At 38.3% G+C, this 12,893-nt stretch overlaps 2 protein-coding genes and 1 long non-coding RNA gene across 3 annotated transcripts in view; 2 read left to right on the forward strand and 1 right to left on the reverse strand.

Moving 5' to 3' along the window:
- Nucleotides 1-12,893, forward strand: part of LOC138404328 (uncharacterized) — a 201,959-nt gene that overhangs the window by 167,002 nt on the left and 22,064 nt on the right. The window lies entirely within an intron of this gene.
- LOC117994559 (carnosine N-methyltransferase) lies at nucleotides 734-9,236 on the reverse strand. Its single transcript, XM_034982493.2, has 8 exons — nucleotides 8,984-9,236; nucleotides 7,373-7,664; nucleotides 7,078-7,199; nucleotides 6,131-6,281; nucleotides 5,589-5,735; nucleotides 4,613-4,764; nucleotides 2,737-2,818; nucleotides 734-952 (listed from the first exon to the last, which is right to left on the reverse strand). Exons 1-8 carry the CDS (start codon nucleotides 9,070-9,072, stop codon nucleotides 827-829), a joined length of 1,161 nt encoding a protein of 386 aa, XP_034838384.1. The 5' UTR covers nucleotides 9,073-9,236; the 3' UTR covers nucleotides 734-826.
- Nucleotides 9,627-12,893, forward strand: part of LOC117994789 (uncharacterized) — a 140,481-nt gene continuing 137,214 nt past the window's right edge. Inside the window, exons 1-2 of the mRNA XM_034982747.2 lie at nucleotides 9,627-10,710; nucleotides 12,188-12,322. Coding sequence (XP_034838638.1) covers nucleotides 10,137-10,710; nucleotides 12,188-12,322 — 709 coding nt within the window. The 5' untranslated portion in view covers nucleotides 9,627-10,136. The remainder of the gene's footprint in view (nucleotides 10,711-12,187; nucleotides 12,323-12,893) is intronic.

The raw sequence follows: 12,893 nt of genomic DNA on the forward strand, positions 1-12,893 counted from the left end.
AATTATTAGTTAATGACCACAATTTAATTTTTTTTTGCGTGATGTAACCACAAATTCACGGTTTTCAGATTTTTCCCCGAATGCCTGCTGTAAGATCTACCTACGTGCCAAATTTCATGATTCTAGGTCAACGGGAAGTACCCTGTAGGTTTCTTGACAGACCGACTGACAGACAACAAAGTGATCCTATAAGGGTTCCGTTTCACGCACAACAGACGGAAACGTTTAAGTGCGGAAACCAGCCCAGAATGAAGAAGAAGAAGAAGAAGAGTTCCGTTTTTCCTTTTGAGGTACGGAACCCTAAAAATCCTAGAAATAGATACCTACGCCTTTTTCCTTTTGTAACCGAAAACCAAATATCAGTTTTCATGGAAATAACTTGAAAATGACGGACTTTCATACAAACTTTCATCCCCTATTTAACCCCCTTGGGAGTAGAATTTAAAAAAATCGTGAAACATGGAATTTTTATTCTTAACCGAAAGCCTAAATACCAATTTTCATCGATGTAATATTTTAAATGATAGACTTTCATACAAACTTCCATCCCCTATTTACCCCCTTAGGGATGGAATTTCGAAACATCCTTTCTTAGTGGATACCTACTCTTTACAATGAACAGATCCTCCAAATTTCATGTCACTAGGACCAGCGGTTTAGGCTGTGTGTTGATATATAAGTCAGTCAGTCAGTCAGGACTTTGAATTTTATATATATAGAAGATTAAATAAAAGCCAGTTTGTTGTACTTTGCTGATCTTTGTTTTTTTTTAATAATTAATAATTATAATCAAGACTAAACAAAAAGGTGGGTAAATTAAATTTAATTAAAAAAAATCAATTGAATTAACTAAATCAGGCTTCCTACAAACGAAAAATACTGAGTTGTATTCGTGTTGCATCATCGAGTTGGGATTCTGCGCGTATTTCGTCTTCACGCCGGTTTTTTCTTTCTGTGAAAAAATCAAAAATCAAATTGGGTATTTGACTACATCAAAAATAAATTATTTATCAGTGACTAGCTGATCCCCGCGGCTTCGCCCGCGTAGATTTAGGTTTTCAAAGATCCCGTATAGCCTATGTCACTCAGGAATAATGTAACTTACTACTGGTGAAAGAATTTGTAAAATCAGTTCAGTAGTTCCAAAGATTACCCCCTACAAACAAACTTAACGACATTACCTCTTTATTTCGAGAGCCTCAATAGCTCAACCGGTATAGGAGTGGACTGAAAACCGAAAGGTCGACGGTTCAAACCCCGCCCGTTGCACTATTGTCGTACCTACTCCTAGCACAAGCTTGACGCTTAATTGGAGAGGAAAAATTAATTAGGATTTAAAAAGGAAAGGGGAATATTAGTCATTTAATATGGCTAATATTCTTTAAAAAAAAAAAAAAATAGTATAGATTATTAAATAGAGGGTCTTCCAAAATACGTAAAATCGATATTTTAAAAAGTGTAATAACCATTTTAAAATATCGATTAAACTAAAAAAGTACAGTGGAAACTCTATTATCCGGCCCTCAGTTATCCGGATTCGCGATTATCCGGACTACCAACCGCAAAATTGTTCGGCCAAGTGCGAGTCATACTCGCGCACCGAGGGCTCCGTACTCGGTTATTTTTTTCCGCCATTTAGTATGTTAAATCAAAATTTAACATACAAAATGGCGGAAAATTTATTTTTATGCATTTATAATGCATATAAAAATAAATAAAAATCTGTTTTAGAATTTACAGGGAAAGCCTTTTCATATGATATCCCACTTGGTATAGTTGTCTTACTTTGAAAATTGAAAATATGTACGTCATTATGATGTGACACATTTCAGTATTTCATAGATTATTGCATGTTTTGACGTTTGATAAAAAGTTACTGATTTGACTAGTTGTCCAATACCGTATTATATCATCGCCAGGTAATCAGCCCGGTTTCGCATGGGTGAAATCTATATAAAGAAACAGCTGATTGACTAACTGACTGACTGATCTATGAACGCACAACTCAAACTACTGGACGGATCTGGCTGAAATTTGGCATGCAGATAGGCTATTATGACGTAGACATCCGCTAAGAAAGGATTTTTGAAAATTCAACGCCTAAGGGGGTGAAATCATCATCACCATGATCAACCCATCGCCGGCTCACTACAGAGCACGGGTCTCCTCGGTTAAAGCAAGTGATATTTTAATTACTTAAAAACGCACATAACTCCGAAAAGTTAGAGGTGCGTGCCCGGGATCGAACCCCCGACCTCCGATTGGAAGGCGGACGTCCTAACCACTAGGCTACCACAGTTTGGGGGTGAAATAGGGGTTTGAAATTTGTGTAGTCCACGCGGACGAAGTCGCGCGCGAGCATTAGCTAGTGGGTCAATAATGATCATGTAGACAAATCATGACATATTTTGCATGTCAATTGACGAAACATATTGGATAATTATTAATTTTATGTTAACATCTTATGTACAACTAGCTTATACTCGCGACTTCGTACACGTGGACTATACAAACTTCAAACCCCTATTTCATCCCCTTAGGGGTTGAATTTTCAAAAACTCTTAGCGGATGCCTACATCATAATAGCTATCTGCATGCCAAATTTCAGCCCGATCCGTCCAGTAGTTTGAGCTGTGCGTTGATAGATCAATCAGTCAGTTAGTCAGTCAACTTTTCCTTTTATATATTTAGATGTTTCTTGCAAATAAAATTTTATTTAATTTCATGTCAACTCACCAAAATCTCAAAACCGACGTCCTTGATAATTTCTAATAGTATATCATACGGTGGCTCAATACTGCTCTCCGTGGGCATATCACTGGAACATTTAACATTTAACACATTAGTATTTTTCTAATCAGCAAGTTCCAAGCTGAGTTTGTTGTGGGCTCTTCTCAGATCTGGGCGCGTTTGGAACCCTCGTAGCTTTAGTTTTAAGTTCGCGTAAAAATCATCATCTTACAAATGCAAACCTATCAATAAAAAAGACTATCAATAAAAAAACCGGCCAAGTGCGAGTCAGGCTCGCGCAATGAGGGTTCCGTTTTACAGTCGTATTTTTTCGACATTTTGCACGATAATTCCAAAACTATGATGCATAAAAATAAATAAAAATCTGTTTTAGAACATACAGGTGAAGACCTTTCATATGATACCCCACTTGATATAGTCACTGACTTCGGAAGTTGAAAATACTAATTATTAGTTCATTACCACAATTTAATTTTTTTTGTGTGATCTAACCCTAAATTCACGGTTTTCAGATTTTTCCCCAAATGTCAGCTATAATCTACCTACTTGCCAAATTTCATGATTCTAGGTCAACAGGAAGTACCCTGTAGGTTTCTTGACAGACAGACGGACAACAAAGTGATCCTATAAGGGTTCCGGTTTTCCTTTTGAGGTATGGAACCCTAAAAAGGGTAAATTTTTACGTACTCTGAATAAACGTTTTGACTTAGACTTTGTCTTTGACAAGAAACCTCGAAAACGACACCTATATCGATTTTAGTTTTTTTAGTACAATAATACGATGGGGCCGATTCTCTTGTACACAATCTCTAAACTAAACTAAATTAACAGGTCTAAATCTAGTGCTATCCTTTTCCACAAGCAACATATATGAAAGGGATACTAATAGATTTAGACGTGCCATTTTAGTTTAGAGATTGTGTACCACGGAATCAGGCACAATATCTACTCTGCCACCTTTGATTTGATTTGAATATATCATTTTCATAATCAGCACTGTAAATCAGTGGAACAGGTACAACTTATCTATAAAGGTACAGCGTATCTACATCAGTACCCTTATAATAAATGCGAAAGTGTTTGTTTGTTGGTTAATCCTTCAATGACGTCGCAACGGATTGACGTGTTTTTTTTTGCAGGGGTATAATCAAATACCTGGAGAGTAACATAGACTACTTTTATCCCGGAAAATCAACGAGTTCCCACGGGATTTTTTAAAAACCTAAATCCACGCGAAGTCGCGGGCATCAGCTAGTCATTGATATAACTCACATTATACAATTGGTCAGTTTTACTGCACCTTGACTATAGCTCTGCAAAGGTTTGTAGGTGTGTTTTTTTGTTGTTTTAGATAAATGATTTATCTACATAGATGATTACAAGTACAACTTATCCATAATACAACATACATAATGTGTAAGATACAGCGTTATTTTTTTTAACCTCCGCGACGACCTCCCTGGCGCAGTGGTGAGCGCTGTGGTCTTAATAGTGGGAGGTCCCGGGTTCGATTCCTGGCAGGGGTTTGGAATTTTATAATTTCTAAATTTCTGGTCTGGTCTGGTGGGAGGCTTCGGCCGTGGCTAGTTACCACCCTACCGGCAAAGCCGTGCCGCCAAGCGAGTTAGCGTTCCGGTACGATGCCGTGTAGAAACCAAAGGGGTATGGGTTTAATAAAAACTGCCATACCCCTTCCAGGTTAGCCCGCTATCATCTTAGACTGCATCATCACTTACCACCAGGTGAGATTGCAGTCAAGGGCTAACTTGTATCTGAATAATAAAAAAAAACCTTATCAAAAGGCATGCACAGGTACAATTTATCTACAAAGGTACAACATATCTACAATATAACAACTCACCTATAATGGTACAAAAGGGGTCCCAAATTGATCCAGTAACCTCCCGGCCTCAGTATAGCGTATATCCTCTCTATAAATTCGATGACATTTGGCGCGCAGTCAATGAAGAAGCAAGTCGCCACGCAATGCCATTCGCCCAACTCTGTGTACACCTGAAAGGATAATAGAGAATCAAACAAAACCAACAGAATCATACCAAAAAACCGGACAAGTGCGAGTCAAGCTCGCGCACCGAGGGTTCCGTACTACAGTCGTATTTTTTCGACATTTTGCACGATCATTCAAAAACTATAACATAAAAATAAATAAAATCTGTTTCAGAATGCAGAGGTGAAGACCTTCCATATATTATATATTCCCACTTGATATAGTTATCTTACTTAGAAAATTGAAAATACTAATTTTTAGTTCATGACCACAATTTAATTTTTTTTAATGATTTAACCACAAATTCACGGTTTTCAGATTTTTCCCCGAATGTCAGCTATAAGATCTAGGTCTAGGTACCTTTTTTTTCCGCTGGTAAAAATGCTATTAGGCATGCCGCACAAGAGCGGGTATGTCGCAAATTTCATGATTCTAGGTCAATGGGAAGTACCCTGTAGGTTTCTTGACAGACAAACAGACAGACAACAAGGTGATCCTATAAGGGTTCCGTTTTTCCATTTGAGGTACGGAACCCTAAAAAAAATGTTTTAGCCGACTTCACGAAAAGGAGGTTCTAATTCGACTATATGTTTTTTATGGTTCCGTACCTCAATAGGAAAAAAAGGAACCCTTTATGTAGATTACTTCGTTGTCAGTCTGTTTTGTATGTATGTTTGTAAAGATGATCTAAGACCTTAGGAAAATCTCCTGGAGCTTGCGACTGTTTTGTTGTGCGACAGTTTAGTCGAGCTTCTGTCTTGTCACGCGACAGTTTTGTCGTGCGACTGTCTTGTCGTGTGTCGTAGTTTTGCCTTAAGAGATATAATACCTTGAGGAAGTCCCCGGCAGCGATAGAGAAGTGCGACTGTCTTGTCGTAGGCGGCACGTCCGGGAATGTCGCCGCTTGGATCTGATGCTCGCTAGTTAGATGGTTCACGTATTGGTGCACCCAGGGGTACACTGTGTGTTTGTTTGCCTGTAACATGTAAGCTACGTCATTAAAAGTCGACTTTCACCGACGACTGTCTTGTCGCAAAGAAGAAAAGCATGTTTTGATTTGCTTTTAAAATGTATTGTCACTCATTTTTTAAGGGATAAAAAAAATTTATACAACTATTTGTCGCATGACTTAATTGTCTTACTACTTTTTGTCGCACGATTGTTTCATCCTTCAGTGGGTACTTCTGGAAGTTAAGAAGTGCCACTTTTTGTCGCTCGACCTACTTGTCGTGCGATTTTTTGTCGCACAACTGTTTTATCGTCCATTGAATACATCTAGCAATGAAAAAGTGCAAGTATTTGTCGCACGACTAATTGTCTTGCAACTTTTTGTTGCACGACTGTTTTGTCGCTTAATAAGATGGGGCTTACCTCTGGACACTTGTTGAGTATAAAGTTGCTAGCAAATAACATGAAGAGGGAAAACTCGTTGCCTTGACAACAGTAGCCTTTAGCTGCGACCTCCCACGCGAGCCGGCCTAAACCCGCGCCGGGGACAAGCACTTTGATATGAGAGCGGTCACTGAAAAAAAAATATCCTATATCACTACCCACATTATAAATGCGAAAGTGTGTTTGTTTGTCCTTTAATCACGTCACAACGGAGCAACGGATCGACGTGATTTTTTGCATGGGTATAGACGGTATAGTTAAAGACCTGGAGAGTGGCATAGACTACTTTTTATCCCGGAAAAACAAAGATTTCCCTCGGGATTTTCAAAACCTAAACCCACGCGGCCGAAGTCGCGGGCGTCATCTGTTGCGACGTTATTGAAAGACAAACAAAAAAAAAAAACGCACTCGCATTCATAATAAGGGTACTGATATATTATCAGGATTTATCGTAATGTTATGACATACGGAATGGCTCTAATATTTTGCAAAAATAGTGAATTTCAGATTTTTGTATTGGCAACACCGCATATAAGGGGACAACGTGACACTTGCCAAGATGGCGGCGTTAGTTCCAATTTTCGCCAAGCGCTAATAGAGCCTTGTCGCACTGTACCCGTAGTACAAGATTTTACCTCTCACCAAACCAAACCAAATTCGAGAGTCGAAATACTTCCGCGTCACAGTAAACTGGATCTTAAATGCCTTGTTTTAAAGCTCAAGTTTGTCTACACTTCTACAGCCAGCGCTCCAAGCGGAAACATTGTGAAATTAAAATCAGTGGCATTGAATATTTGACTTCAATTCAAGGCTGTTTAGGTCCATTTTACTGTAACGCGGAAGTATTTCGACTCTCGAATTTGGTTTGGTTTGGTGAGACGTAAAATCTTGTACTACGGGTACTGTATGCTATAGCTACAGCCTACCTGAACTTTTCGGCCGGATACCTAAAGTCCAGTTCATCTAGTATGGGCTTGTAACACTGTTCCCTTTCCGCCGCTCCCGCTTCACTCCAGTCCCTTACTATGTTCTTTAGCACGGATTGCACCTGTGAACAATAAAAAAAAACCCCACGTAAGGTAAGGTGCCATAGCCAAGCTAGTCTATACTTATAATAAAACTAGAACTGGACAATTTCTGTACAGTGCGACAAGGCACTTGAATGACATTGACAGGGGGGCGCTGTTGGAGAACAATTTAATGACATCATCACTCCCTCACCTTTTCGACGTCATGCTGCATCTTATGCTGTTGCTGCTTGGGTATCTCACAGTTGCTGTAGTTGCACCCAAAGCTCTCCGTACCATTGCTGGTCATAGCTCCACTATGATCCACATTCTCAAACATCGTATCCACATCTTTTATTATAAGATGAACTATGCTGTTGTTGGCGTCTAGACACTGCTTGAACTTAGTGAGGTAGGTACGGTATTTCTCTAGGAGTCTAAGGTGGTTGGCTGGTAACTTGGAGATTATGTTCTCGGATTTGTGTATTCTGTCGAGACTGCATAATCTGTAATAGGAAAGATCAAAACTAAAAGTTTAAACCATGTTAGTGTAAAGTCACACAAAAATCAGAATAAAACCGGCCAAGTGCGAGTCACACTCGCGCACTGAGGGTTCCGTATTACAATCGTATTTTATCGACATTTCGCACCATAAATCAAAAACTATTGTGCCTAAAAATAAATAAAAATCTGTTTTAGAATGTACAAATAAAGCCCTTTCACATGATACCCCACTTGGTATAGTAATCTTACTTTGAAAGTTGAAAACAGCAATATTTATTCATGAACACATTTAAATTTCTTTCTTGTGATATAACCACAAATTCACGCTTTTCAGATATTTCCACTCATGTCTGCTATAAGACCTACCTTCCTGCCAAATTTCATGATTCTAGGTCAACGGGAAGTACCCTATAGGTTTCTTGACAGACAGAGAGACAGATAGACAGACAGACAACAAAGTGTTCCATTTTTCCTTTTGAGGTACGGAACCCTAAAAAGGGCCGTCGACCGGGCCTCCACCGCATGGTGGGGGGTAGGGAACACCCCGCTCTCCCCCTTCCCTCTCTCTCAATCCCCTTACTCCTGCCAAACGATAGTCAATTTTGACTGTTATGATTTAACGAAAAAATTCATTACTGGAAAACTATGCTTCTCCGCAAGGGGGAAAGTGGGTGGGGGGGAGTTGCCCTCCTCCTCCCCCCCCCCCGTGCGCCGGTACCGGATAACTATACTTTAACTGGTTGAATTTTCAAAAATCCTTTCTAAGCAGATGCCTACATCATAATAGCTATCTGCATGCCAAATTTCAGTCCGATCCGTCCAGTAGTTTGAGCTGTGCGTTGATAGATCAGTCAGTCACCTTTTCCTTTTATATATATTTAGAAGTAGTATATGGAAGTATGGATAAAATTATTGTTTACCAATCGTAAAACTAGAATAAGATTAGTGATAGACTGATATAAGTACATAGTAAGATATACCTACTGTAGTTATTATACATTATTTTTAATACACAGTTACAAATATAGTCATGATTTTAACCTTGAAAACGCCGGCAATCCCAACCTTATGTCACAAGGACATAAAGGTCATAATCCTTTACGTGGAGTCTGGAGAGGACGTAAACAATGCTCATTGTTACATCAAGGAAGAATAATTTGGACATAAAAAATTCATACATATAGGTATCTATCTATATCACTGGTGCTAGGTTCAATTTTTACAATTATCCTAGTTGTTATAAGCGCAAAATATACTTTTATCAAGTCTGAAGTAGTTAATGGGAAGGTTTTCAGTCATTTTAACAGATAGTTTCACTTACTTATAATATTTAAAAGCGTTGACTACAGCTCTGAAATGTTCGCGTTCCTTCGCCTCGTCGATTTCTTCCGCGGGGGCGATTGATGACATTTTTTGTTAATAATTACACACACAAGAACTTCCCGACTAACCGAAAAAGGTGCAGGAAGGTCTATGAATGAACCACACGACATAAATTAAATAAATTTGAAATAACAAATTAGCAACAAAGAAAATAAAACGAACACACTCCCAAGTTCCAACTTCCAACCAAAAGTCAATTCAATTCAATTCCCAATTATTGGCTTTTAGGTGTGCCAGCTGGGCACAGAGTGTTTCGCCAGACCAAAAGTCAAACAAAACCATTTGTCAATTGTTATATGTCACTTGTCAATCCAATTTTTTTTTTTTTTTAATTATTTTTACGACCCTGGATATCAGTTCTTTAAGGCCTAACTGTTACCCATAGAGTAAAGAAGAGTTGCAGCTTGTTGCGAAAACTTGTTGATGAAATCTGGTGCCGTAACTTGTTGCGGAAACTTGTGAGTGAGAGATCCAGTAAAATCGTATCGTGTACATTCTCCTTTATATGCGCAATAGGCACAGATTATTGAAAATAAATCCAATCTTTCGAATCTTTCATGTTTCAATTTCCAATATGTCGGCATGTGAAATGAAATGTGTTTGTCAACATACGATCGAATCATCGATTTCAATTTTATTACTTCTACAAATAATAAATTGTGAATCCGTACCTACCTACTATAATTTTAACAGCGAACCCATTTTTTAAAAGTTCTGTATGATTTATGTCGCCCTATTAGTATAACACTTGCAAGCGTTCTGTTTATAAACCCGACCAAATGGTACAAATATGTGACTAATTACCTTAATTAATAAACTATTCACACCCGATTGCAATCGAGTGTTTTTTTATAACAAAACAACTTCATAAATTAAAAATCAAGACAAGTTATGGTGTATTGTGTTACGTTATGAAAAAAAGTGCCGCATTGATGTGATTGTACTTATACTACGTTTAACGTACAATAAAAATCAATATTATGCAGTGGGTTACCTAAGTGCAATTAGGTTGCATTAAATGACCTAAAATTGTTTGCTAATCGATTATAATGTAGGATTAAGACTTGGTTGCGGTCTAAACTCGTTTAAAAATGATGGAAGGTCTGTTAACTCAACGCGTTACGCCTCTATTGAAATGTATGGTGTTATTTTTGTTTATATTTACGGCGAAAGTGTTAACATCGAGACCGCACGAATCTCAGGACTTTAGAAACAGTATACATCACCAGAAACCCGCGCATTATGTACGAACTTTTACAAAATATCACCATAGAAGAACTATACAATGGAATAATCAAGATGCATCAACATATTGGCCAATAACTCAAGACCAGCCAAAAGTTATAGCGAAAAGGAGTGTAGACATTCTAAATTCGAATGATTACTTGACTGAAGACGATGGGTTCAACGAATTAGCGTCTAAATCTGTTAGGGAGAACATGATTACTGATAAGTCAGCTATAAGCTTGGGGAACCAGAATGGGTTAAGCAAAGAAGTCAAGAAGGCTGAGGTGAAGCCAGCGGTGGTTGTGATTGAGAAACTAACTACTGTCACCCCGACCATAACATGTTTGTACAAAATTGAGAGTGTAGCAATGAGCGTCACACCAGTGTCCTATGAAGATGACAAGAATGATCAAATGGTGGTTGAAAATGAAATTTTTGGTATGTATTAATATAACAAGCTGTGATAGCCTAGCCATAGGATGACCGCCTTCTAATCGAAGGTCAGGGGTTCGATCCCAGGCACGCACCGCTAACTTTTCATAGTTGTGCTTTTAAATATCACTTGTTTTAACGGTGAAGGAAAACATTGTGAGGAAACCTGCATGCCTGAGAGTTCTCCATATTGTTGTCAAAGGTACAGTGGCCAAAACACTTCTCACTCTGAGAGGAGACCCGTTCTCTGTAGTGAGCCAGTGATGGGTTGATCATGATGATGATGATTAACATAATTTTATAGTGTTCTGTACTTGACACAACATTTTAATTTTTTTTTTTTTTTTTTTTAAATTCATAAACACATTTCAATTTTTGTGTGATGTAACCACAAATCCACGGTTTTCATATTTATTCCTTTACTTGTGCTATAAGACCTAACTACCTGCCAAATTTCATGATTCTAGGTCAACGGGAAGTTCCCTAGAGATTATCTTGACTGACACAACAGACAACAAGGTGATCCTATAAGGGTTCCTTTTTTCCTTTTAGGTACGGAACCTTAAAAAGCTTAGAATAGAATTTATTTCCTGAATATGGGTACACAGGATGTTTACAATAAATTATAACTAAGTATAAGCGAGGCCTTCCGCCTTCTAATCGGAGGTAGGGGGTTTCGATCCCGGGCATGCACCTCTAACTTTTCGGAGTTATGTGCGTTTTAATTAATTAAACAGCACTTGCTTTAACGATGAAGGAAAACATTGTGAGAAAACCTGCATGCCTGAGAGTCTTCCATAATGTTCTCAAAGGTGTGTGAAGTCTACCAATCCGCACATGGCCAGCTTGGTAGAGTATATGGACAAAACCCTTCTCACTCTGAGAGGAGACCCGTGCTCTGTAGTGAGCGGGTGATGGGTTGATCATGATAATGATGATGATAAGCGACCTTCATATTCTACTACATATCTAGCAATACTCATCAGGAAGTCTATACGGTTAATGCTGATGGGATTAAAATTACATTGGTACTCATTCTGAGCACAACTAAATTTTAGAGTATTTGCATCCTCTTCTTACTAATGTAATATGAAAAGGACAGATACAATTTGACAGATTTAAATTTAATTTAGAGCCGTCAAACCTCGTGACTTAAGCTGCCAGTCGCGAGCCTACTGTTTAAAATTGAAGCATGCACTAAAATTTAGAGTCTCAATCTAAAATTCATGTTCCATCCTTTTTTAACAATATTAAAAAGAAGGATGCAGATAATCTAAATTTAGTTTATAGAAGGACAACGGAATCGGCGCCTTTATTTATTTTAATTATATTATTATTTTATTCAAGCCTCTCAGAAGGAGTGAATTCTGAAAGGTTGCCGGTTCAAATCCCACCCGTTGCCCTATTGTCGTACCTTCTCCTAGCACAAGCTTTACGCTTAGTTGGAGGGGAAAGGGGAATATTAAAAAAAAATCTCTTACAGACACAGGCGTTCTGTCAGAGACGACGCTGCCAACTGGCGAGGTGGTGCAAGTGGAACAATGCACGGACCCTAAAGCGTACTGCTATACTCTGTGGAACCATGACAATGAAGGCAACATCACTGTTTTAGGCCAAGGTTGGTGTTTTTAGGCTCAATCTCAAAATGCATGACACACTTTAAGCATGTTACATTTTTTGTTTACATGTTCTGGATATCCATACTTACATGTGTAGAAGCAAAAGTTGTTTTTTTTTTAAATCATTTTTTCCCCACCAATTGTAATATGGGTCCTATGACCTTCAAGTCAAGAGTGAATAGGCATCTTCTAGGCAAACGCGCTCCATCTTGTGCTGCATCATCACTTGCCATCAGGTCTGCATTGCAGCCAAGCGCTAGTCAATAAAGGAGATCGTCCGCGAATGGGCCCTCTTTTGTGACGTCGTACGACTCAAAACTTAAATTAATTTTTAATAAAATGTGTTACTTACGATTGTAATATGTTTTATTACGACTTTTCCTTCACCCTATCATTGAAAATATCCACAATTACAGTTAGAATCGTAAACATCCATTTATTTTGAAGAAGTATTAATTAAATACCAGCAATGGGGCCGATTCTCTTGTACACAATCTCTAAACTAAACTAAATTAACAGGCCTAAATGTAGTGCCATCCTTTTCCGCAAGCAACATTATGAAAGGGATAG

Source organism: Maniola hyperantus, chromosome 27 (assembly GCF_902806685.2).
Source record: "Maniola hyperantus chromosome 27, iAphHyp1.2, whole genome shotgun sequence".
Taxonomy (NCBI): Eukaryota; Metazoa; Arthropoda; class Insecta; order Lepidoptera; family Nymphalidae; genus Maniola; species Maniola hyperantus.